This window comes from Lethenteron reissneri, chromosome 68 (genome assembly GCF_015708825.2).
Source record: "Lethenteron reissneri isolate LAM-NWPU_2019-01 chromosome 68, ASM1570882v1, whole genome shotgun sequence".
Classification (NCBI taxonomy): domain Eukaryota; kingdom Metazoa; phylum Chordata; class Hyperoartia; order Petromyzontiformes; family Petromyzontidae; genus Lethenteron; species Lethenteron reissneri.
Genome location: NC_083846.1, coordinates 6,086,133 through 6,113,087, shown reverse-complemented (window position 1 = coordinate 6,113,087; position 26,955 = coordinate 6,086,133). Strand labels below are relative to the sequence as shown.

Here is a 26,955-nt window from a genome sequence, read left to right as displayed (position 1 = left end):
TCATTGCCAAGGTCATTATATTTATTTGAATCAGCAAGATACAGCACAGGAACTCCAAGCATTGCAAAAGGCTTAACAGCTTAGAATCTTCGAAGTGAACTCCTCGTCTTTGATCTACGCCTTCTGTGGTTGATACCACTTATTGATTTGCTTGTTCAATGTTTGGGTTTTTTACATTTTCTCACGCTTTCATTGACGGCACTTTAATGTCACAAATCATCGTCTGCCATGAATGGCATTCAGCGCACCCACCACTCAATGCGATTACTCGACATAATGCCTTTGTACAGCTCCATGATGTGTGTGCATTGAACTGCAATTAGCATGAATGCCACTACAGATTGTATATAGATGTAGGGGTGTTAGGAAGAGAGCCCGTTATGCATGGCAGCTTATGGCAAACAAACACAGTGGGCGGGGCTACGTGAGTGCACGGGGAGGTGCCCTCTACGACGTCCGCGCCAGGCAGCCTGGGGGGGTTGATTCGGAGTTATGATCCCCCGGGGCCCCACCCCTCAGCGGAGGTTGAGTATAAAAGGGGATGTGTCGGAGGGCTCGGGGAAAATGTTAAGCTAACGAGGGAAGACTGAAGACGTCTTAGCTAGAGCCCTGGACTCCCCTGGTTCGCCGTCCTTATCAGGGCCGAACAGGACCGAGCCAGCGGCGTGGTCCCGAGAGCCAGAGCCGGTGCTCTTGTCAGAGCTGGTCTGGGACTCAGGGTACCGGGCCCGACTTACCAGTGTCGGGCCAGATAGCCTCCCCTAGCCCGTTAGTGGAGGACTAGGAGGCAGGCTAGGAGTAGCTAGCGCGTGTATCCCCAGCTAGCCGGGTGAGGGGGCCGACACCCCCTCTAGTGTTGTATGCCACAACCGTGCTGTGTGAAATAAACCCGTGTGCCTCCAACTCCGGCGTCCAAGAGTCGTGAACTCTACTACATATATATGGAGATATATTTCTAACCGAGATGACTACTGATTGATGTTGTTGTCGTTGTTGTTATTGTGGATAAGCCGGATTGGCGTTACAGGAATTTGGGCTCCTTTACCCAACACTACTGTCATTGTTACTACTGCGGAAATTGGTGAGTGGTGGTGAGGGTCAGGTGAGTTGACTGGTGAGTGGTGGTGAGGACCAGGTGAGTTGACTGGTGAGTGGTGGTGACGCCTGCTGTTGCTGCTGTATATTTGGAGTCTGCGTCTCTCTCACCGTGATCACTGCGTGGATTTTGTCTCTGGGTCCCTCCGAATGTTTCGGGCTGCTGCTACGAATGTCCACGTGACAGGGACTATGATGACGATGATGACGACTATGATGACGACTATGATGACGATGTCAAACCTGCTATCATTTGTGGTGGCCAGGGGTCGCGTCTGAAAAACGTAGTGTCTGGTTAGAAAATAAAATATTGTGAAAGAGAGTTGCGGTGTTTTTAGTTGAGTTCAGTGATTAACCGTCAGGAAGAAACAGGCCTGGGCCCAGCTACGAAGAGTTTGCAATGCTTGGCACTGCCATAACAATTTAGATTTCTCTATATTCCTTTGCTTTGCTTAATATTAATATAGATTTTTGTTAAAACTTTTCTCTCTCGAGTGCCATCTTCGTGTCGTTGTCGTTGTTTCCGTGTTGTAAGCGTTTGCTGTCGGGCGCGCGTGGTTCCCACTAGACGCACGGCATTGTAGCCAGCCTGCGGGGAGAGACGAGACACACAGCGTCACGAACACAACATGCCGCATGGTGTTGTTGGTGTTGTTGTTGTTATGTCTAGGGAGGGGACCTGCATTATTATTGTTATCTTAGCCAGTATCACAAGATTCGCAAAGGATCAAATGCCACTCTTTGCCGGCAAGACGTCCGGACGCCAGGTTTGTGCGTGCGAACGTGCACGCTGAACTTCTTTAGGAGTGTAGTGTATAGTGTAGTGTAAAGTAGTGTAGTGCATAGTGTAGTGTATAGTAGTGTAGTGTATAGTGTATAGTAGTGTAGTGTGTAGTGTATAGTGTAGTGTATAGTAGTGTAGTGTACAGTAGTGTAGTGTATAGTGTAGTTTATAGTAGTGTAATGTATAGTGTAGTGTATAGTGTAGTGTATAGTGTAGTGTAAAGTAGTGTATAGTGTAGTGTATAGTAGTGTAGTGTATAGTAGTGCAGTGTATAGTAGTGCAGTATATAGTAGTGTAGTGTATAGTAGTGTAGTGTATAGTAGTGTAGTGTATAGTAGTGTAGTGTATAGTGTATAGTGCAGTGTATAGTAGTGTAGTGTATAGTGCAGTGTATAGTAGTGCAGTGTATAGTAGTGTAGTGTATAGTAGTGTAGTGTATAGTGTAGTGTATATTAGTGGTGTATAGTCTAGTGTATATCAATCACACCCCCCCCCCGCCCCGTGACCCCATCGCCAGCGTGCGCTGTGCCGCGTTGGCGATGCGGTTTACAAAATGCGCTAACCGCGGCGCCTCCGCTCGCTCACCCGGTGGTGTAGGTGGCCACGAAGGCTCCGACCGAGTCGACGGCGTCGCTGATGAAGGTGAAGGTGATGGAGCTGCCGGTGCTGAGGATGGCGGGCGGGATGGCGGCGCCGCACAGCGTCGTGCGGGGCGCGACCAGGGTCGCGTTGCTGTCGTAGACTATCAGGTAGTCGCCGGACGAGCCGCATGGGGCCAGTCCGTTCAGGCTGTAGGGGTAAGGGGGGGGGTTGTTTTCAGTTTTTCAGTTTTATTAATTAGGTACGAGCTTTATACTACCCGGCTTCGCCCGGGACTTGGATTCACCACGCCCGGCCGCCTTTGTCTCCCCAGTGGCGATGTTCACACACTGCACCAGTTACTCGCTTGAGGCTGAGTCGACCTAGGGGAGGCCCAGGACCGGTTGAAATAATCGTCACCGGTGGTGGCCGTGAGCGGGAATCGAACTCGGGTCGCCGAGTTCGTAGCGCAGCGCGCTACCCACTACACAATGCGTTACGCTTCCACATGCACGGGTCATGTGACATAGATGTGACGTCACAGCTCACTTGCCGTGCAAAAAATATGCATTATTAAGCCCCCCCCCCAAAAAAAAAACACAAAAGTGTATTTGTATAATGTTTGCATGGTGTACACTCTGGAAAGTACCCACATGGTAAATTTCAAGTTTGTTGCATGTCGGGAAGTACGCTAAACTTTTTGAACAGACACATATAATCACACCTTTGCCTTCTATATATATAGATAACCCTGTGAGCCATGCGGCTCTTGAATGGGGTGCAACCGCAACAAACAAAAAAACTAAAACACGAACAAGAAAACATCTTAAAGTGACTATGTGACTGAGTGCAAACAGAAGATCCAGGATTAAACAGCAAGATATTGCAGAAAAAGCACCGTACACCCACGCTGTGTGCAAAAATCCCAGTTGGATGCAAGTCAAACAACAACCACCACAAGACAACTTAGATTAAGGCTTCATTCTAACTCTGTACTACAACAAACAAACATGGCAAAAAACAAAAATGTTTTCGAAATCACAAAAATAAAGCCATAAAAGCAATGCAACAGTGATCATAGGAACTGTGACCCGTTGAGATGTCTTCCTCAATCTCGATTTGAAGCTTTCGTGACTGCAGGAATCCATACCCTTAGGTTCTTTTGGTAAAGTCACGTGGGTAGAAATGAAATAGAATAAAACAAACCGCGACGATTCGATCGCAACACAAGTAGCAATCCTCATCAGGTGGAACAACCACAGCAAGAAAACATTGCTGAAGTTGGCGTGACTTTACCGAAAGAACCAAAGAGTTTGTGTTCTTCAATGAGGCGGAGACAGTGGCCCGGCTATGAGATGTTAACTACCTCGCCTGGTGTACAGGAGGTCGTGGGTTCGATCCAGAGCCTGACGATGCCTGCTGCTGTATATTTGGAGTTTGCGTGTCTCTCTCTCATCATCATCATCACGGTGGCTAGGAGATGTTAACTACCTCGCCTGGTGTACAGGAGGTCGTGGGTTCGATCCCGCCCCTGACAATGCCTGCTGCTGCTGCTGCTGTATATTTGGAGTTTGTAGTGTCCCTCTCTCTCTCTCTCCCCGTGGAAGCGTGGATTTGTCTCTGTGTCCTCCGGTTTTTTTCCCCTCCACATTTAGAATCAAACGTCACCGCGCGTTCAGATGGTTTGGGTGCTGTAGATGTCGACGTGGTGATGATGCCTTAACTGGTAAGATACAAAATAAAGTAGTCGCTTGTTTCGTGTTCAGATGAGGATCACTCCACCACACCACCACCCCACCACCACCCCACCACACCACCACACCACCGCTCCACGTAGGTGAAAGGAGCTCACAATTGAGAAACAAGAGAGAGAGACGGAGACAGACAGAGACACAGAGACAGACACAGAGACAGACACAGAGACAGACACAGATACAGACACAGAGACAGACGAGAGAGGGTGAGATTTAAAAACAAATTAGAACCGGTGGACTCACCTGAAGGAGGTGAACTTGGTGCAGATGAACTTGCCGGCGCGCGTGATGGTGACGGTGAGGTTGGCGTTACTCGCGAACGTGGTCGCGGTCTCGTTGGGAGCCATGAAGCCTCCCGAGGCGGCGGTGAGCGACAGCCTCCGGCGGTAGACTGCGGACGGGAGAGAGACACGTGGTCACGGCGCGGCCATTGCTGGTGGTGGTGGTGGGGAGTGGTGGTGGTGGTGGGGAGTGGTGGTGGTGGGCGGTGGTGGTGGTGGTGAGTGGTGGTGGTGAACGGTGGTGAACGGTGGTGGTGATGAGTGGTGGTGAGCGGTGTTGAGTGGTGGTGGTGGGGAGCGGTGGTGATGGTGGAGAGCGGTGGTGAGCGGTGGTGGTGGTGGTGGTGAGCGGTGGTGGTGGTGGTGGTGGTGGTAGTGAGTGGTGGTGAGCAGTGGAGAGCGGTGGTGAGCGGTGGTGGTGGTGGAGAGCGGTGGTGAGCGGTGGTGGTGGTGGTGAGTGGTGGTGGTGAGCGGTGGTGGTGGTGGAGAGCGGTGGTGAGCGGTGGTGGTGGTGGTGAGTGGTGGTGGTGAGCGGTGGTGGTGGTGGTGAGCGGTGGTGAGCGGTGGTGGTGGTGGTGAGTGGTGGTGGTGAGCGGTGGTGGTGGTGGTGAGTGGTGGCGGTGGTGGTGGTGCCGGTGGTGGTGGTGAGTGGTGAGTGGTGGTGAGCGGTGGTGGTGAGCGGTGGTGGTGGTGGTGGTGAGTGGTGGTGAGCGGTGGTGGTGGTGAGTGGTGGTGGTGAGCGGTGGTGGTGGTGGTGTCCGCGTACAGGAGGTGTAGCTGCACTGGAAGCCCGTGTCGAGCCCCGTGCCCGAGTTGTAGTAGTCGAGCAGGAGGACGTTGGCTGAGCTGAGCGCCGGGGCGGTGAGCGCCTTGCACACCTTCTTGGTGGACGTGGCGGAGAGCGCGAGGCTCATGTTGGCGTAGGTGCACAGCCCCGCGTCACCAAACCTGCGGGCGTGGGGACCGGGCGGGACAGTCGGATGGACAGTCAGACAGATGGACAGACGGATGGACAGTCAGACAGATGGACAGTCGGATGGACAGTCAGACAGATGGACAGACGGATGGACAGTCGGATGGACAGTCAGACAGATGGACAGTCGGATGGACAGTCAGACAGATGGACAGACGGATGGACAGTCGGATGGACAGTCAGACAGATGGACAGTCGGATGGACATTCAGACAGATGGACAGTCGGATGGACAGTCGAACAGATGGACAGACGGATGGACATTCAGACAGATGGACAGACGGATGGACAGTCGGATGGACAGTCAGACAAGTGGACGGATGGATGGACAGACAGATGGACAGACGGATGGACAGTCGAACAGATGGACAGACGGATGGACATTCAGACAGATGGACAGACGGATGGACAGTCGGATGGACAGTCAAACAAGTGGACGGGTGGATGGACAGACAGATGGACAGGTGGATGGATGCACGGATTGACGGACAGACGCACGGACAGACGGACGAGACGCGCGCACGCCCGTGCGTGTAGAACTCACAGCACTGATCCGCAGGTCATGTTGACGCGGTAGAACAGGGGCAGCGTGATGTTCCACGTGCACGTCTCGGACACCGCGAAGCCGATGTAGGGGTAGCCCGGAGACGCGATGGAGTCCGACAGCAGGGACATGCTGCCTCCACACTCTGTGAGAGAGAAGGGAGAGGGAGCAAAGAGCTTTGTAGCTCATCGGATTCGCTGCCAGAATTAAATCGGATTGATCCTGAACGGCAGGAGTAGCAGCAGCAGCAGTCACACGGAGAGAGAGACGAGTCGTAACTCCCCCCCACCACCACCCCCCCCCCCCATCACCACCTCCACCACCACCACCCCCACCCCCACCACCACCCCCACCACCACCCCCACCACCACCATCCCCACCCCCACCACCCCCACCCCCACCACCCCCATCACCAACTCCATCACCACCCACACCACCACCCCCACCACCCCCATCACCAACTCCATCACCACCCCCACCACCACCCCCACCACCACCACCACCATCCCCACCCCCACCACCACCACCACCACCCTCACCACCACCCCCACCACCACCACCACCATCCCCACCCCCACCACCACCACCACCTCCACCCCCACCACCCCCACCCCCACCACCACCCCCACCACCCCCACCACCCCTACCACCACCCCCCCACCACCACCACCCCCACCATCCCCACCCCCACCACCACCTCCACCCCCACCACCCCCACCCCCACCACCACCCCCACCACCCCCACCACCCACCACCCCACGTGACTCACTCATGCAGGCGCTCTCGTTATCCAGCAGCACGTAGCCCACGTGGCACTGGCAGGCGAAGGAGCCGGCGCTGTTGACGCACAGCTGCTGGCACTTCCCGTTGCTGGTGGCGCACTCGTCGATGTCTGCGTGGGGGCAAAGGTAAAGGTCCCCCGTATAGCCTCAACACACTGCTGGGGGCAAGTGCTGTCGGTGGATGTAGCGCCTGAGAATAGGTTTTAGCCTTTCTGGCAATGAACCAGGCTTGTGTTGAGATGTTAAAACGCCAAACTGAAACCCTTTAGTAAGGAACCGTGTACTGCTTCTGGTGCACACACACACACAAATACAACAACACGCTCTGCCTCGTGTGTGGGGCATTGTCTTTGAAACTGATCGGTCCACCCCAGAGACAGCAGCCCTCTTTAGAGACTCGTCTCGAGCAGCGTTAGCCCAGAGGACGCCAACAGGCGAACACGGCACAAAGCCAACGCATCATCATACACGGGCAGAGCGTGTTGTCCAGTGTGTGCGTGTGTGCATGCTTCACCACACGAGTGCGGTTCGTGCAGCACACTATTACTTGCGAAAGGGTTTCACTTTGGTGTCTGAACATCTCAACACCACCTGCTTGATTGCTAGAAAGGGAGATTTTACTGGTAGGACCCTCCTGGTTACACCAGCCCACAGGGGATTATTGTGTCCGTCCGTCGTGCAGGGAGGGGCTGGGTGGGGAGGGAGGGGCTGCATGGGGAGGGGAGGGTGGGGAAGGGCTGGGTGGGGAGAGTGGGGCTGGGTGGGGATGGGCTGGGTGGGGCTGGGTGGGGGGTGGGAGGGGTGGGGCTGGGTGGGGAGGGGAGGGGCTGGTCACCCCGTGGTGCCCTTATAAAACTCAACGTTTAACCTACTCACGCCGGCTTGTGCCCGCCCTCACAGTCGGGCATATTTACGGAATACACCACGCCGCCGTTGACCCTGGCCATTGACCGAGCAACCCAACGTTCCTACCAGCTCCCTCCGCAGGACAACGTGTTCGATGCTTGCAAGGGAGGTGCCACACGTGCACGTGTGAACTCTCACGCTCGCTGACTCACACAGAGACAAAGATCACCTGGACAGCCTCAACAGGCTGCTGGGGCGAGTGCTGGTGGCCAGCAGCACCTAGGAAGGCCGGCAATGTGTGCCAGGTGGCTTCTGAAAGAGAGCTGTACGGCTCAGTGGGCCTTACCCGGTGCAATGTTTTTGTTGAATATACAGCGAGCAATGCTTCGTTATTCGCCTGCTTGTTGTGTTTAGTTTGTTGTTGTGCTTCCGCCGCACCCCCGGTGAGCGGGGCTGGCTACGTACGGTGCGAAAGAAGTTCAACAAACACACGACGACGCGAGAGGCGAGGGCGCTACCTTGGCACGCGGTCTGGTTGAACAGCTGGTATCCAGGGTGGCAGCCGCACTTGAAGGAGCCGTTCGTGTTGATGCAGAAGTCACTGCAGCCGCTGAGCGCTGGGTCGGCGCATTCGTCGATGTCTGCGGATACCACAGACGCGCACACACAGACACACGCACACACGCAGACACACGCACAGACACACACAGACACACGCACAGACACACGCAGACACGCGCACAGACACACGCAGACACACACAGACACATGCACAGACACACACAGACACACGCACACACACGCAGACACACGCACAGACACACACAGACACACGCACAGACACACGCAGACACACGCACAGACACACGCGCACAGACACACACACAGACACACGCAAACAGACACACGCACACAGACACACGCGCACAGACACACGCGCACAGACACACACACAGACACACACACAGACACACGCACACAGACACACGCGCACAGACACACGCACAGACACACGCAGACACACGCACACAGACACACGCGCACAGACACACGCACAGACACACGCAGACACACGCACAGACACACGCGCACAGACACACGCACAGATACATACAGACATACGCAGACACACGCGCACAGACACACATGATCACCCACCCGCTCACCCACCCGCTCACCCGCATGTTCACCCACCCGCTCACCCACCCGCTCACCCACACACTCACCCACCCGCTCACCCACCCGCTCACCCACCCGCTCACCCGCACACTCACCCACCCGATCACCCGCACGCTCACCCACCCGCTCACCCACCCGCTCACCCACCCGCTCACCCGCAGACTCACCCACCCGCTCACCCACACGCTCACCCACCCGCACGTCCGCACGCTCACCCACCCGCTCACCCACCCGCTCACCCACCCGCTCACCCGCACACTCACCCACCCGATCACCCGCACGCTCACCCACCCGCTCACCCACACGCTCACCCACCCGCTCACCCGCACGCTCACCCACCCGCTCACCCACCCGCTCACCCACCCGCTCACCCGCACGCTCACCCACCCGCTCACCCACCCGCTCACCCACCCGCTCACCCGCAGACTCACCCACCCGCTCACCCACCCGCTCACCCACCCGCTCACCCACCCGCTCACCCGCAGACTCACCCGCTCGCCCACCCACCCGCCCACCCGCTCACCCACCCGTGGCGCGCCACGCTGGCCCTGCTGCTCACCTGAGCAGCTCTTGCCATCAGCCTGCAGCTTGAAGCCGGCGGGACAGGAGCAGGCGAAGGAGCCCACGTTGTTGATGCAGACATCCTGGCAGCCGGCGGCGTTCAGCAAACACTCGTCCACGTCTAGCGGTGGGCCAGAGGGCGGTGAGTCGTGTGTTGTGGTGTTGTGGGGTGTGTGTGTTGTGGGGTGTGTGTGTATTGTGGTGTGGTGTGTGTATTGTGGTGTTGTTGTGGTGTGTGTGTGTTGTGGTGTGTGTGTGTCGTGTTGTTGTGGTGTTGTGTTGTGGTGTGGGTGTGTGTGTTGTGGTGTTGTTGTGTTGTGGTGTGTGTGTGTGTGTTGTGGTGTTGTGGTGTGTTGTGGTGTGTGTGTGTGTTGTGTGTGTGTGTTGTGTGTGTTGTGTTGTGGTGTGTGTGTGTTGTGGTGTGTGTGTTGTGGTGTGTGTGTGTTGTGGTGTTGTGGTGTGTGTGTGTGTTGTGGTGTGTGTGTGTGTTGTGGGGTGTGTGTGTTGTGGGGTGTGTGTGTTGTGGTGTGGTGTGTGTGTATGGTGGTGTTGTGGTGTTGTTGTGGTGTGTGTGTGTCGTGTTGGTGTGTGTGTGTGTTGTGGTGTTGTGGTGTGTTGTGGTGTGTGTGTATATTGTGTGTGTGTTGTGTGTGTTGTGGTGTGTGTGTGTGTTGTGGTGTGTGTGTTGTGGTGTGTGTTGTGGTGTGTGTGTTGTGGTGTGTGTGTGTTGTGGTGTTGTGGTGTGTGTTGTGGTGTGTGTGTTGTGGTGTGTGTGTGTGTGTTGTGGTGTGTGTGTGTATTGTGTGTGTGTGTTGTGTGTGTTGTGGTGTGTGTGTGTGTTGTGGTGTGTGTGTGTTGTGGTGTGTGTGTGTGTTGTGGTGTTGTGGTGTGTGTGTGTATTGTGTGTGTGAGCAGTGTGAGTCACAAGTCAATTGTGTTTCTGTTAACACACACGTGTCTGGCCACAAATCTGCCTCTCTGTGCTGCCACCATCATCATCACATGAATACACTCCTTCGGCAATTCTATACTTTAGTGGGTGGGTGGGTGAGTAAGTGGGTGGGTTAGTCAGTGGGTGGGTGTGTGGTTGAGCGTGGGTGAGTGGATGACTGAGTGTGTGGGTGAGTGGGTGAGTGTGTGAGTGGGTGAGTGCGTGAGTGGGTGGGTGAGTGGGTGGGTGAGTTGGTGACTCAGTGAATGGTTGGGTGAGTGGTTGGGTGAATCGGTGGGTGAGTGTGTGGGTGAGTGGCTGAGCGTGGGTGCATGAATGAGTGAGTGAGTGTGTGAGTGGGTGACTGAGTGAGTGTGTGGGTGAGTCGGTGGGTGGGTGTATGAGTGGGTCAGTGGGTGAGTGGTTGAGTGAATCGGTGAGTGAGTGTGTGGGTAGGTGAGTGGGTGAGTGAATGGGTGAGTGAATGGGTGAGTGAGTGACTGAATGAGTGGTTGGGTGAATCGGTGGGTGAGTGTGTGGGTGGGTGAGTGTGTGTGTGTGACTGAATGAGTGGTTGGGTGAATCGGAGGGTGAGTGTGTGGGTGAGTGGGTGAGTGTGTGGGTGCGTGAGTGGGTGTGTGACTGAGTGAGTGGTTGGGTGAGTGGTTGGGTGAATCGGTAGGTGAGTGTGTAACTGAGTGAGTGGGTGGGTGGATGAGTGAGTGTGCGTGTGAGTGGGTGTATTCAGCCTCACGTATCTAATCAAGGCGTGGCTTTATTGCTATAATTTTCCCACTGGCGTAACAATTATGAATTAATCCACGAACTAACAAGAAAACGCTTTCTCTCTCATCTCCAGAGCGCCGTGGCCCAGCGCGGTACGTCCTCTAGGGGGCGTTGGGGCACCGCCCCACCCAGCAGCTGGAGACCAGAAATAAAAAATTCTAATAAAAAAAATACTCTTCTCTCAATCGTTTTGTCGTGTTTAAAAAAAAAACAACGTAACGATTTCCTTCAACGTGCATTGCCCAATGAAGGTAACGTTTTCAAGTTGATCGCGTTAGAAACCGCTGCAAACAACGCAGTCTAATTCGTTGGGCTATCATAGCTAGGCCGCTTCTGCTAAAGAGCTACATGGCTCAATGGACTTAGCTGGTGAAGTAAAATAAGTTGTTTACACCATTGGAACCTCATTTGCCAGTAAAAAATATGATTATTGGTTTTTTACCCTTCTATCTGGCAACAAAACTGACACCTTTTTTACAAGGAGTCATGTTTACATAGACCACAATACCTGCAGTCATAATGCAAACAAAAAACACAACTCTGAAAATGTGCATTGTCCTTGAATTGAGACTAGGCTCTAAGGAAAGCTGTCTCGGGTGTGGACCAATAAACTTCAAGGACAATGCACATTATCAGAGTTGTGTTTTTTGTTTGCATTATGACCGCAGGTATTGTGGTCTATGTAAACATGACTCCTTGTAAAAAAAGGTGTCAGTTTTGTTGCCAGATAGAAGGGTATAAAACAATTATCGTAAAATAAGTTGTTTAGTTCTTAGAGCATCTGGCTTCCGCTATGAATTTCCACGCGATGATGATGAGCCACTTCGTTGAGCACCTATCACTTGTGATAACCAGAAGTCACTTCTGAAATAGGAGCTGCACAACATTCTAGATTTGAAGTGTTCGTGACTGCAGGGATCCATACTCTTTGGTTCTTTCGGTAAAGTCACGTTGGTGAAAAATGAAAAATAAATTAATTTAGTTTTTCTAGATTTGAAGCTTTCGTGACTGCAAGGATTCATATTGTTAGGTTTTTTCGGTAAAGTCACGTAGGTAAAAAATTAAAATTAATAAAAGTTAAATAAAATAAAAATCACGACGTTTCCGAGGCGGAAGCTTGTGTTGCCTCCGAAACGTCGTGATTTTTATTTTATTTTACTTTTATTAATTTAAATTTTTTACCTACGTGACTTTACCGAAAAAAACCTAAGAATATAATTTAGTTTTTACTTTATACCTACGTAAGGTGCACGGCAGCTCAGCAATGGGGGGCGGCCCTGCCTCTAAAAAAAGACCAAAAAATAGTTTCCAGTCGAAGTTTCAGTTCGTCGCCGCTGCCCGCCAGGCTCGCGGCGCTTCGACGTGTGAACCGACCTTCCGGCGCGTTCCCAACTCACCGTCGCACAGGTGACCGTCGGCGTTGAGCGTGTAGCCCGGCATGCAGGCGCACGCGTAACTCCCGTTCGTGTTGTCGCAGATCTGAGCGCATCCGCCGTTGGCTGAGTCGCACTCGTTCACATCTAGCGGAGGGGGTTGGCGGCGAGGCGACGACGGGTTTTTGTTTGTTTTACTTACAGGAGGCGTGGGGAACCTTTTCTATGCCAAGGGCCGTTTGGATATTTACAACATCATTCGCGGGCCATACAAAATTATCAACTTCAAAATTAGCCCGTTGTATTTGGTCAAGCATTTAATTAACTCACCCCTAATGCGATGGGCTGGAACTGCTTCTCTTTGGCGAGGCGTGTGATGTTAGCTGGTATTGATGATGTTGTTGCTACTCGCAACTGCTTTTCCAGGTTTGCTCCTAGATTCATTGAATTTCGAGTGCCGCCTGCGGTTGCCTTGGCAGGGCCACACCAAATGATTTCGCGGGGCCTTATACGGCCCACGGGCCGGACGTTCCCCACCCCTGACTTACAGGGACCTCTCTAGTTGTGAACGAATTAGGTTCCAGAAGTCTCTTCGTAAGTCCAACTTTGCTCCTGGCGATTCCAAACGTGTTGTATGGTGTGTACATCGGAATAGCTTTAAAATTTGAATAATCTCCTGTAGGTGTAAATGCGACCAGTTCATCTTCTGCAGATGTAGATGCCACTGGTTCTACATGTTCTGCAGATGTAGATGCCACTGGTTCTACATGTTCTGCAGATGTAGATGCCACTGGTTCTACATGTTCTGCAGATGTAGATGCCACTGGTTCTACATGTTCTGCAGATGTAGATGCCACTGGTTCTACATGTTCTGCAGATGTAGATGCCACTGGTTCTACATGTTCTGCAGATGTAGATGCCACTGGTTCTACATCTTCTGTAGATGTAGATGCCACCACCACCATCTAATGCGCGGCGGTTGAACTTACAACTCTCGGTCCGAAAAGGCAACTGGACATACGGACCAGCTTTGTTCGTATCTCTGAAAGTTCACAAGTCGAATGTCCGTAAGTGGAGGAGTCGCAGTGCCGTGCTGGCCTTCATGGTGCTGCTACTTGCCGACAGACAGTGCTTGCCCCGACAGTCAGTTAGAGGCCATAAGGGGGACCTTTATCTTTGTACGTGTACGACTCACCCACCCCCTCGTGTGCCGTGCCTGCCTCCATCCGTCATAGCTGCTACACACAAACAGCACTTGCCCCGACAGTCTGTCAGAGGCTACACGGGAGGGACACCTTTGCCTGTATCTGTGTACGAGCCCCACTCACCCACGCACGAGTGCTTGTCTGTCGACAGCAAGAAGCCAGGGTTGCACGAGCAGGCATACGACCCGTAGGAGTCCGTGCAGATCTGTTGGCAGGGGCCTGTACCACCATTGCACTCGTTGATGTCTGTCAAACGAAATGGGCATGAACGTGCGTTAGCACTGTGGTGGCCTGGATAGTATCGTGGTGGGCTGGATAGTATTGTGGTGGTCTCAATAGTATTGTGGTAGCCTGGATAATATTGTGGTGGGCTTGTTAGTATTGTGGTGAGCTTGTTAGTATTGTGGTGGGCTTGTTAGTATTGTGGTGGGCTGGATAGTATCGTGGTGGTCTCAATATTATTGTGGTAGCCTGGATAGTATTGTGGTAGCCTGGATAGTGTTGTGGTGGGCTGGATAGTATTGTGGTGGCCTTGTTAGTATTGTGGTGAGCTGGATAGTATTGTGGTGGCCTTGATAATATTGTGGTGGGCTTGTTAGCATTGTGGTGGGCTGGATAGTAATGTGGTGGGCTGGATAGTATTGTGGTGACCTCAATAGTATTGTGGTAGCCTGGATAGTGTTGTGGTGGCCTTGTTAGTATTGTGTTGGGCTTGATGGAAGGCTACCCTGGGGGCTAGGGAAGGGTAGTGGAGGTGATGGCAAGTAGTGAAGGGGCAAGGGAAGAGGGACTGGGGGGTGGAGAAGAGGTGAGACTTCGAGAGAGGAACGGAATGCAGTTAAGAAGGCGGCTGCTTCATGTGCAGGGCCAGGGTTGAGGCTATGAGTATCGCTGAATCTACGGGGAGTGTTGAATCCATAGGCAGTGTTGAGTCTATGGGTAGTGTTGAGTCTATGGGCAGTGTTGAGTCTATGGGCAGTGTTGAGTCTATGGGTAGTGTTGAGTCTATGGGTAGTGTTGAGTCTATGGGTAGTGTTGAGTCTATGGGTAGTGTTGAGTCTATGGGCAGTGTTGAGTCTATGGGCAGTGTTGAGTCTATGGGTAGTGTTGAGTCTATGGGCAGTGTTGAGTCTATGGGTAGTGTTGAGTCTATGGGTAGTGTTGAGTCTATGGGCAGTGTTGAGTCTATGGGTAGTGTTGAGTCTATGGGCAGTGTTGAGTCTATGGGTAGTGTTGAGTCTATGGGTAGTGTTGAGTCTATGGGTAGTGTTGAGTCTATGGGTAGTGTTGAGTCTATGGGCAGTGTTGAGTCTATGGGCAGTGTTGAGTCTATGGGTAGTGTTGAGTCTATGGGCAGTGTTGAGTCTATGGGTAGTGTTGAGTCTATGGGTAGTGTTGAGTCTATGGGCAGTGTTGAGTCTATGGGTAGTGTTGAGTCTATGGGCAGTGTTGAGTCTATGGGTAGTGTTGAGTCTATGGGTAGTGTTGAGTCTATGGGCAGTGTTGAGTCTATGGGTAGTGTTGAGTCTATGGGTAGTGTTGAGTCTATGGGCAGTGTTGAGGATATAGTTAGCAGTGTTGAGTCTCTGAGCAGTGTTGAGTCTATGGGCAGTGTTGAGTCTATGGGCAGTGTTAAGGATATAGTTAGCAGTGTTGAGTCTCTGAGCAGTGTTGAGTCTATGGGCAGTGTTGAGTCTATGGGTAGTGTTGAGTCTATGGGCAGTGTTAAGGATATAGGTAGCAGTGTTGAGTCTCTGAGCAGTGTTGAGTCTATGGGCAGTGTTGAGTCTATGGGCAGTGTTGAGTCTATGGGTAGTGTTGAGTCTATGGGCAGTGTTAAGGATATAGGTAGCAGTGTTGAGTCTCTGAGCAGTGTTGAGTCTCTGAGCAGTGTTGAGTCTATGGGCAGTGTTGAGTCTATGGATAGTGTTGAGTCTATGGGCAGTGTTGAGGATATGGGCAGTGTTGAGTCTATGGGCAGTGTTGAGGATATAGGTAGCAGTGTTGAGTCTATGGGTAGCAGTGTTGAGTCTATGGGCAGTGTTGAGGATATGGGTAGCAGCGTTGAGTCTATGGGCAGTGTTGAGGATATAGGTAGCAGCGTTGAGTCTATGGGTAGCAGTGTTGAGTCTATGGGTAGTGTTGAGTCTATGGGTGGCAGTGTTGAGGATATAGGTAGCAGTGTTGAGTCTATGGGTAGCAGTGTTGAGTTTATGTTGCAGTGTTGGGTCTATGGGCAGTGTTGAGTCTATGGGTAGCAGTGTTGAGTCTATGGTGCAGTGTTGAGTCTATGGTGCAGTGTTGGGTCTATGGGCAGTGTTGAGTCTATGGGTAGCAGTGTTGAGTCTATGGTGCAGTGTTGGGTCTATGGGCAGTGTTGAGTCTATGGGTAGCAGTGTTGAGTCTATGGTGCAGTGTTGAGTCTATGGGCAGTGTTGAGTCTATGGGAAGCAGTGTTGAGTATATGGGCAGCAGTGTTGAGTCTATGGTGCAGTGTTGGGTCTATGGTGCAGTGTTGGGTCTAGGGGAAGTGTTTAGTCTATTGGGCTTCACGGGCGGACACGTGTCTGTGTGCGTGTCTCACTGTCACACATGAGGAGATCGGCGTTGAGAGAGAAGCCAGGTTGACACTCGCAGATGTACGACCCATTCGTGTTGACGCAAGTCTGGTTGCACTTGTCGCTGTTCAGCTTGCATTCGTCCACATCTGCAACGACCACACACGAAGACAGAGATCCCCCGTGTAGCCTTAACAGACTGTTCGGGCAGAGAATTATACAAACTCCACTCACTCGCTCTCACTCTGTAAAACAGGGGGAGATCATACAAACTACACTCACTCACTCTGTAGGACAGGGGGAGATCATACAAACTCCCCTCACTCTCACTCTGTAGGACAGGGGGAGATCATACACACTCCACTCACTCACTGTGTAGAACTGGGGGAGATCACACAAACTTCACTCACTGTGTAGAACAGGGGGAGATCACACAAACTCCACTCACTCAGTCTGTAGAACAGGGGGAGATCACACAAACTCCACTCACTCTGTAGAACAGGGGGAGATCACACAAACTCCACTCACTCACTCATGCTGTAGAACAGGCAGAGATCATACAAACTCAACTCACTCACTCTGTAGAACAGGGGGAGATCATACAAACTCTACTCACTCTGTAAAACAGGGGGAGATCATACAAACTCCACTCACTCTATAAAACAGGGGGAGATAATACAATCTCCACTCACTGTGTAGAACAGGGGGAGATCAAACAAACTCCACACACTCACTCACTCTGTAGAACAGGGGTAGATCATACAAACTCCACTCACTCACTGTGTAGAACAGGCGGAGATCATACAAACTCCACTCACTCTATAAAACAGGGGGAGATAATACAATCTCCACTCACTGTGTAGAACAGGGGGAGATCAAACAAACTCCACACACTCACTCACTCTGTAGAACAGGCAGAGAACATAGAAACTCCACTCACTCAGTCTGCAGAACAGGGGCAGGGAGAACGTACAAACTCCACTCACTCACTCTGTAGAACAGGGGAAGGGATAACGTACAAACTCTACTCACTCACTCTGCAGAACAGGGGGAGATCATACAAACTACACACACTCACTCACTCTGTAGAACAGGGAAGAGAGAACGTACAAGACGTCACACCGAAAAGGGCTCCCGAGTCAGCAATCAAACCCAGGCCCTTCTGGCTGCCACCGGAGTCGCGACGTTCGCCCTCTGCGTACCGATACAGGACGAGCTGTCCGTCGCCAACTCCCAGCCGGCCATGCAGCTGCACTGGAATCCTCCGAGCAGCTCGGTGCACGTGTGCGCACAGGGGCTGCTGGCGCACTCCAACACATCTGTAAGAACGCACACACGACGGCAATCGTCGACGTCTCCCCCGTCGCCCGTGTGCAGTGACATGGAATGGGTCACCGTGGAACGCAGCGCCGGCTGCTGGCAGAGAAGAGGATCTGCGGTTGCAGCAGCCCTGTCCGTCAGCAGGTCACGTGATAAGCCAGAGAGAGGGACGTAGGGCAAAGGTGATAGGGGGGGGGGGGGCACGTGAGGTGAGCCCGGGAACCCGCTCGGAGGTTCTAGAAGGGGGGCGTGGCCGGGGGCAGAGCGAGGCCTCGCCGGGAGGATAAAAGGGGACCCCCGAGCGAAGGCTCGGGGCTGTCGCTGTGAGTGGGATCCCGTCGGGCTGCTGGAGTCTTCGTCGACGTCCTCACCTCCGCGGCGTCGTCACTCAGGCAGTCCGCTAGCCGTCCCGACTGAGAGTGTAGCCACCCCCTGTACCCCGTGACGGCTGTGATAAATAGAGTGCCTCCTACTCCAAGTGTCTCTGAGTGTCTCACTACACATTTATGTAGCCTTCAAGAGGCTGTCGGGGCAAGCGCTGCCAATGAGCAGCACCGATGCAGGCCGGCACGGCACACGAGGGGGTTGGTGGCCGGCGCCAGGCCCGGCCGCCTTTGTATCTCCCCCAGTGGCAATGTTTACTACACACCGCACCAGGTACTCATTTGAGGCTGAGTCGACCTAGGGGAGGCCCAGGACCTGCTTCAGATAATCGTCACCGGTGTTGGTAGCCGTGTGCGGTAATCGAACTCGGGTTCACCAGGTTCGTAGTGCAGCAGTGCGCTAACCGCTTCTTCACCACCGCTCCTCCCAACGTTACAGACAAAGATCCCCTGTGTAGCCGAGATTTTATCTCAGAATCAGGGCACATTTATTTAACGATGAAGAATCCCTTGAGCTAGCAAGATATTTTTTTACAGATGTCCAGTAGCGGTTACACGGGCACAGAACGTAACGGCAGCAAACACACGATACACAAACACCACGGGAGTGCGGTGGCCCCCCTACAGTGCCGGATGATCCTCGTAGCAACAGGAGCTGCACGTGTAGTAGCTGCACATGTAGTAGCTACACGTGTAGTAGCTACACGTGTTGTAGCTACATGTGTAGAAGCTGCACGTGTAGTAGCTACACAGGCTACGGGCCCCGCACTTTCAAGGGCCCCACGCTCAATGCTTTCAAGCTATCAATTCCGGTTCAGTGATTCTACACTTGCTCTATTACTATAGTACTATACCACCTTCGACTTTTACGAACGACTGGGTGTTTAAGGTTATCGATTTGCCGTATTATCCGGCTGTATAGCGAATGAAAACATACAATCACTTTACTATGCAAGTTAAAAAATGTGTGTTTTATTATTTGTGTTTTTGTTAAGTTAGTGCCCCTTTATAACACATTGCTCGAGGCCCTGCACCAGCTTCACTCGGCACTGCTCCCTTACGTGGTAAAAAAAAAGAACATTTCTATATATAGCGGCATAGTCGCTTTTCGTTTACGTACCGATGCAAGTCACTTTATCAACGTCCAGACGGAATCCTTTGAGGCACGTGCAGTGGAAGCTCCCGTCCTTGTTCACGCAGTCGCCCAGGCAGCCGTCCGTGTCGAGGGCACACTCGTCAATGTCTACACGACGCAGGCAACGTGGACAAAGGGTGACCCACCCCCCGTGTCGCCGTTAGCAGACAGTTGGGGCGAGTGCTGTTCACGAGCAGGCCGGCACTGCGGCACACGAGGGGGTGGGTGGCCAGCGCCACGCCCGGCCGCCTTTGTCTCACCAGTGGTGGTGTGTACACACCGCACCAGTTACTCATTCGCCCACTAACTCACCCACTCACTCACTCAAACACTAATTCACCCACTCACCCACCCGCTCACTCACTCACTCACCCGCTCACTCACCCACTCACTCAACCACTAACTCACGCGCTCACACACTCACCCACCCGCTCACTAACTCACCCACTCACTCACTCACCCACCAACTCACCCACTCACACACTCACCCACCCGCTCACTCACTCATTCACCCGCTAACTCACCCACCCACTAACTCATTCACCCACTAACTCACCCACTCACTCACCCACCCACTCACTCATTCGCTCACTAACTCACCCACTCACTCACCCACTAACACACTCACCCATTAACACACTCACCCATTAACTCACCCACCCACTCACTCATTCACCCACTAACTCACCCACTCACTCACCCACCCACTCACTCACTCATTCGCTCACTAACTCACCCACTCACTCACTCACCCACTAACTCACCCACTGACACACTCACCCACCTGCTCACTCCTTCACCCATTAACTAACCCATGCACTCACTCATTCACCCACTAACTCACCCACTCACTCAACCACCCACCCACTCACTCACTCATCCGCTCACTCACTCACCCACTAACTCACCCACTGACACGCTCACCCATCTGCTCACTCCTTCACCATTAACTCACGCACGCACTCACTCATTCACCCACTAACCCACCCACTCACTCACCCACCCGCTCACTCACCCACCCGCTCACCCACCCACTCGCTCACTCACCCACCCGCTCACCCACTTGCTCATCCACCCACCTACTCACCCACGCACCTACTCACCCACCCACCTACTCACCCATCCGCTCACCCACCCACTCACCCACCCACCTACTCACCCACCCACCCACTCACCAACCCACCCACCTACTCACCCACCCACCTACTCACCCACCTACTCACCCACCCACCCACTCACCCACCCACCCACCTACTCACCCACCCACCTACTCACCCACCTACTCACCCACCCACCCACTCACCTACTCACCCACCCACCTACTCACCCACCCACTCACCCACCCACCCACTCACCCACCCACCCACCTACTCACCCACCCACTCACCCACCCACCCACCTACTCACCCACCCACCCACCCACCTACTCACCCACCCACCCACCTACTCACCCACCCACCTACTCACCCACCCACCCACCTACTCACCCACCTACTCACTCACCCACCCACCTGCTCACCCACCCGCTCACCCACCCACAAGACAGACGTTCAAGTGCAGGAGCTGCACTCAGTGCCTCTCTCCCCGCACCTTCACAGCTGCTGTTGTCTTTGCCCAGTTTCCATCCGCTAGAGCAGGAGCAGGCGAAGGCGCCGACCGAGTTGGTGCAGCTCTGGTTGCAGGGGCCCGGAGAAGGCGCGCACTCGTCAACGTCTGCCGGGAGACAGAGACAAAGATCCCCCGTGTAGCCTTCAACACATCGTTGGGGAAAGTGCTGTTCGTGGCGAGTGAGCAGCAGCACCGTGGCACACGAGAGGGGTGGTTCGCCACGCTCGGCCGCCTTTGTCTCCCCCAGTGGCGATGTTTAACAACATCGAACCAGGTGCTCGTTTGAGGCCGAGTCGACCTAGGGGAGGAGGCCCAGGACCGGTTCAGATAATCGTCAATGGCGGCGTTGGTGGCCGTGAGCGGGAATCGAACTCAGGCCATAGACGGGTTCGGAGCGCAGCAGCGTAGCGCTAACCGCTGCACCACCGCTCCCCACACAACGCCTTGACATGATTTTCAGTTTACCAGGTAAGGCCCACTGAGCCATAGAGCTCGTTCTGGTGAGACTTAATAACTGACCACGGGGAGAGAGAGAGACGCAGACTCCAAGTATACATCAGTGGGATCGAACCCACGACCTCCTGTATACCAGGCGAGGTAGTTAACATCTCCTAGCCACCGTGATGATGATGAGAGAGAGACACGCAAACTCCAAATATACAGCTGGTGTCAGGGTCGGTATCGTACCCACGACCTCCTGTAGACCGGGCGAGGTAGTTAACATCTCCTAGCCACCGTGATGATGATGAGAGAGACGCAAACTCCAAATGCACAGCTGGTGTCAGGGTCGGTATCGTACCCACGACCTCCTGTGTACCAGGCGAGGTAGTTAACATCTCCTAGCCACCGTTGCGCCCATGGTGGACTGGTTTGAAGAAGCAACTCAGTTAGAGATGAGTGTCTAAGTGGCAGCGGCTATTGTAAAGTAAGGGGTTTGTCACGTGAACAAAAGTGCCAATTCGTTTCTAGTACAGTACTAACCGGTCGTGTGGTTGGGGAGTAAACCCACTGCAACGTTTACAATCCGAGTAGCCGTGACGTTTTGCCGGTAATTACAACAACAACTGCAACAACCAGCAGCAGCATCAGGCGACAGCCACAGAGCTGCCGAGGAATCGTCCCCCCTCTTCCTGTTTCGGTCTCCGATAGAGCGGAGGTCACAGATGGGACGTCGTCAACTTGCGCGCCAATGCGGGTGCCGAATCACCACCACCACCAGCAGCAGCAGCACCAGCAGCAGCAGCAGTCACGAATCACCACCAGCAGCAGCAGCCACGTGGGTGCAAACCGCCTTCCACGTGCGGTGGCAGGAGAGTCAAGCTGCAGTGTGACGGGGCTAGTGGCTACGAGGATGACCGAGAGTAGGGGCATGGCCAGGTGATCTAGGGACACAGTGGAGTCAACCTGCAGAGCGAGTGGAGTCGACCTGCAGGGCGAGTGGACTAGAGGGTCAACGAGAAGGATCGGGAACAGGGGTGTGTCCACAGGACAGGGGCGTGGCCTCTGGACAAGAGGCGTGGTCACAGGACAGGGGCGTGGCCACGGGACAGGGGCGTGGCCTCGGGATAAGGGGCGTGGTCACGTGACAGGGGCGTGGTCACGTGACAAGGGGTGTGGTTACACAGGACAGGGGCGTGGCCTTGCACCGTATATAAGGCGGACGCGCGGGAGAATCGGGGCTGCCGCAGGGCGTTCTTCGCGGGTTCGAGGGAGAGCCACGTGGCTCCTTAAATAAAGATCCTTCCCAGACAAGCAGCGAAGCCGTCGCTGCTGCACGCGTGAAAGCGTGCCCCCCCCCCCCCGCCCCGTGGCCTGTGTTTCACCCGTGGCGTGTGTTTTACCGGTGCATGTCGTGGGCGCGCTGAGCACGAATCCGGGGTTGCAGGTGCAGTAGAAGGAGCCGAAGGTGTTGACGCAGTTCTGGTTGCACGGCGACGAGGTGCACTCGTCGACGTCTGGGGTCACAACAACAACAACGACGACCGAGTTGGCGACAACAGGAAAAAACGCGGCGGAAGATGAGATTTAAAGGGAGTTTGGGGGTGGGTCAGAGCGGGGAATTTTTAGTCTAACGGTGCATTTTTTTCGCCTTTGGGATCTTGCGTTAGCCCGTCCGCTACGCCACGTGCCGTAGAATGTCGCTGTACGCTCGCCGCTGCCTCTCGTCCATTGGTCAGTCCCAACTCCCAGTTTGTAATAACTTGCCGATTTCTTTCACGTCTAGGAACCACCTCCCCCTCTCCTACCTTGTGCCAAAAATGAATGTGTGTTTTGTCGCGTTCTTGGTTAGACATGGCGTCAATATAAATGTTGCTACCTATAAACCCGACACCCATCCTGACACCACACGTCCAATTAGCAAAGGATCTTCGCACTGAATCCAAAACGTGCCAATGAGTTACTGGTTCAGCGGTTAGCGCTACGCTGCGCTGCAAACCCGGCGACGATTATCTGAAATGGTCCCGGGTCTCCCTTAGCTCGACTCAACCTCAAATGAGTACCCGGTGCGGTGTGTAGTAAACATCGCCACTGGGGAGACAAAGGCGGGTGGACAGAGTGGTGCTGACTACCCCACCCCCTCGTGTGCCGCCGTGCCGGCCTTCGTAGGTGCTACTGACCAACAGGGTACAAAAACAATTATCATATTTTTTACTGGCAAATGAGGTTCCAATGGTGTAAATCTTTTATTTTTTCGGACCCAACCCCATATTTCGTATCGCTTCGTTTAATAAAACTAAACACAAGGTAACGAAATCCAACAGCAAGCGCGTCCCACCCCCCACCCTCCCCCCTTCACAGTTGACCACTCACCAATGCAGGAGTGACCGTCCGAGGCCAGGGCCAGCCCGGAGCCGCAGCTGCAGGTGTAGCTGCCGGCGATGTTGGCGCAGGTGCCGTTGCAGGGAGGTGGAACTTTGGCACACTCGTCGTCATCTGCACAGGGCGCGCGAACAAAGGCGAGTCACCGTACGCCGGTGAGCGATAATGACGCGCGCCCTTTACCCCCCCCCCCGCTAGCCCTCGGCGTTCTCCGTCGTGAATGAGCGGAGAGCCCGGAGACAAGATCCACGCGGCCACGGGGAGAGCGAGAGACACGCTGACCCACAAATACACACAGAGTAGAAGCCGCTGCCTCGTGCGCAGCAGGCGAGGGAGATGACATCTCGCAGCCGCTGTGCTAAACAATTCAAAACAATTCCCCGAAAATCACTCAAACTAAAGACGAAACTACGTTTTTAATTTTTTTATTTTACCAGGTCATGCCCACTGAGCTAAGTAGCTCGTTGTCAGAAGCGAGCTGGCCACCAATAAATAGCTGAACGAAGCGGCTTATCGCGTGCACATTGATAGCAGCCAAATACTCTAAACGCGTGACGTTGAATCGTGACGTTGATTCCAAATGTGGAGGGGGGGGAAACCGGAGGAACCGGAGAAAAATCCACGCGACCGCGGGGAGAGATAGAGAGCCAAACAAGCAAACTCCAAATATACAGCAGCAGGCGTCGTCAGAGTGGGGATCTAAACCACGACCTCCTGCGTACCAGGCGAGGGAGTTAACATCTCCTGGCCACTGAGATGCCCCGATGCTACACAATGCCAACCAAGTCCCCAGCTAATCACTCGACTGGCATCACACAGCAGCCGCCCTCCACTTGTAGAGAGAATACAAATATTGAGGCATCTGATGAGCTATGAAGCTATTTTTCAGAGTTGAGTCTATGGGCATCAATACTGCCCATAGACTCAACACTGCACCATAGACTCAACACTGCCCATAGACTCAGCACTGCCCATAGACTCAACACTGCCCACAGACTCAACACTGCACCATAGACTCAACACTGCCCACAGACTCAACACTGCCCATAGACTCAACACTGCACCATAGACTCAACACTGCCCACAGACTCAACACTGCCCACAGACTCAACACTGCCCACAGACTCAACACTGCACCATAGACTCAACACTGCCCATAGACTCAACACTGCCCACAGACTCAACACTGCCCACAGACTCAACACTGCACCATAGACACAACACTGCCCATAGACTCAACACTGCCCACAGACTCAACACTGCAACATAGACTCAACACTGCCCACAGACTCAACACTGCCCATAGACTCAACACTGTCCATAGGCTCAACACTGCCAATAGATTCAACACTGCCCATAGACTCAACACAGCACCATAGACTCAACACTGCCCACAGACTCAACACTGCCCATAGACTCAACACTGTCCATAGGCTCAACACTGCCCATAGATTCAACACTACCCATAGACTCAACACTGCCCATAGATTCAACACTACCCATAGACTCAACACTGCCCATAGATTCAACACTACCCATAGACTCAACACTGCCCATAGACTCAACACTGTCCATAGACTCAACACTGTCCATAGACTCAACACTGCCCATAGACTCAACACTGTCCATAGCCTCAACACTGTCCATAGACTCAACACTGTCCATAGACTCAACACTGTCCATAGACTCAACACTGTCCATAGACTCAACACTGTCCATAGACTCAACACATGTCCATAGACTCAACACTGCCCATAGACTCAACACTGTCCATAGACTCAAACACTGCCATAGACTCAACACTGTCCTAGACTCAACACTGTCCATAGACTCAACACTGCCCATAGACTCACACCCTGCCCATAGACTCAACACTGCCCATAGACTCAACACTGCCATAGACTCAACACTGTCCCATAGACTCAACACTGTCCATAGACCAACACTGCCCCTAGACCAACACACTGCCATAGACTCAACACTGTCCATAGACTCAACCCTGCTCCATAGACTCAAACACTGCTCCATAGACTCAACACTGTCCATAACTCAACACTGCCCATAGACTCAACACTGTCCCATAGACTCAACACTGCCCATAGACTCACCACTGTCCATAGACTCAAACACTGCCCATAGACTCAACACTGTCCATAGACTCAACACTGCCATAGACTCAACACTGCCCATAGACTCAACACTGTCCATAGACTCAACCACTGCCCATAGACTCAACACTGTCCATAGACTCAACACTGTCCATAGACTCAACACTGTCCATAGACTCAACACTGCCCATAGACTCAACACTGTCCACAGACTCAACACTGCCCATAGACTCAACACTGCCCATAGACTCAACACTGTCCATAGACTCAACACTGCCCATAGACTCAACACTGTCCACAGACTCAACACTGTCCATAGACTCAACACTGCCCATAGACTCAACACTGCCCACAGACTCAACACTGCCCATAGATTCAACACTGCCCATAGACTCAACACTGCCCATAGATTCAACACTGCCCATAGATTCAACACTGCCCATAGACTCAACACTGCCCATAGACTCAACACTGCCCATAGACTCAACACTGCCCATAGACTCAACACTGCCCATAGACTCAACACTGCCCATAGACTCAACACTGCTACCCATAGACTCAACACTGCCCATAGACTCAACACTGCCCATAGACTCAACACAGCCCATAGACTCAACACTACCCATAGACTCAACACTGCCCATAGACTCAACACTGCCCACAGACCCAACACAGCCCATAGACTCAACACTGCCAATAGACCCAACACTGCCCACCCCACCACAATACTACCGAGGCCACAGCAATACAACACCAAGGTGCCACCCGTCCACCTGGGACCTGCGGGACCTGTTACCTGCGCAGGTGGAGGCCGTGTCCAGGATGTAGCCGATGGGGCAGTAGCACGCGAACGAGCCGGCGCTGTTGACGCACAGGTTGGAGCAGCCTCCGTTGGCGACGGCGCATTCGTCCACGTCTGGGGAACGGTCAACGCGCGGTCACTCGCCGTTACCCCTCTCTGTGTACCCCTCTCTGTGAACCCCTACCAGCCCCTACCCCTGTCTGTGTACCCCTACCACCCCTACCCCTGTCTGTGTACTCCTACCACCCCTACCGCTGTCTGTGAACCCCTACCAGCCCTACCCCTGTGTGTGAACCCCTACCAGCCCCTACCCCTGTCTGTGTACCCCTCCCCCTTTGTGTGAACCCCTACCCCTGTCTGTGTACCCCTCTCTGTGAACCCCTACCAGCCCCTACCCCTGTGTGTGAACCCCTACCAGCCCCTACCCCTATCTGTGTACCCCTCCCCCTTTGTGTGAACCCCTACCCCTGTCTGTGTACCCCTCTCTGTGAACCCCTACCAGCCCCTACCCCTATCTGTGTACCCCTCCCCCTTTGTGTGAACCCCTAC

General features: G+C 53.5%; 1 protein-coding gene across 1 annotated transcript in view; it reads right to left on the bottom strand.

Annotated features, from left to right (window-relative positions):
* The window catches only part of LOC133360370 (fibrillin-1-like), a 45,957-nt gene continuing 19,002 nt past the window's right edge, over nucleotides 1–26,955 (bottom strand). Inside the window, exons 13-29 of the mRNA XM_061579056.1 lie at nucleotides 26,401–26,520; nucleotides 23,488–23,610; nucleotides 22,518–22,631; nucleotides 20,659–20,781; nucleotides 19,054–19,176; nucleotides 17,433–17,549; nucleotides 16,257–16,379; nucleotides 13,796–13,918; nucleotides 12,492–12,614; nucleotides 9,376–9,498; nucleotides 8,156–8,278; nucleotides 6,779–6,901; nucleotides 6,010–6,154; nucleotides 5,260–5,441; nucleotides 4,456–4,603; nucleotides 2,465–2,668; nucleotides 1–1,684 (exon numbers count right to left, since the gene is read on the bottom strand). Coding sequence (XP_061435040.1) covers nucleotides 1,660–1,684; nucleotides 2,465–2,668; nucleotides 4,456–4,603; nucleotides 5,260–5,441; nucleotides 6,010–6,154; nucleotides 6,779–6,901; nucleotides 8,156–8,278; nucleotides 9,376–9,498; nucleotides 12,492–12,614; nucleotides 13,796–13,918; nucleotides 16,257–16,379; nucleotides 17,433–17,549; nucleotides 19,054–19,176; nucleotides 20,659–20,781; nucleotides 22,518–22,631; nucleotides 23,488–23,610; nucleotides 26,401–26,520 — 2,162 coding nt within the window. The 3' untranslated portion in view covers nucleotides 1–1,659. The remainder of the gene's footprint in view (nucleotides 1,685–2,464; nucleotides 2,669–4,455; nucleotides 4,604–5,259; nucleotides 5,442–6,009; nucleotides 6,155–6,778; nucleotides 6,902–8,155; nucleotides 8,279–9,375; nucleotides 9,499–12,491; nucleotides 12,615–13,795; nucleotides 13,919–16,256; nucleotides 16,380–17,432; nucleotides 17,550–19,053; nucleotides 19,177–20,658; nucleotides 20,782–22,517; nucleotides 22,632–23,487; nucleotides 23,611–26,400; nucleotides 26,521–26,955) is intronic.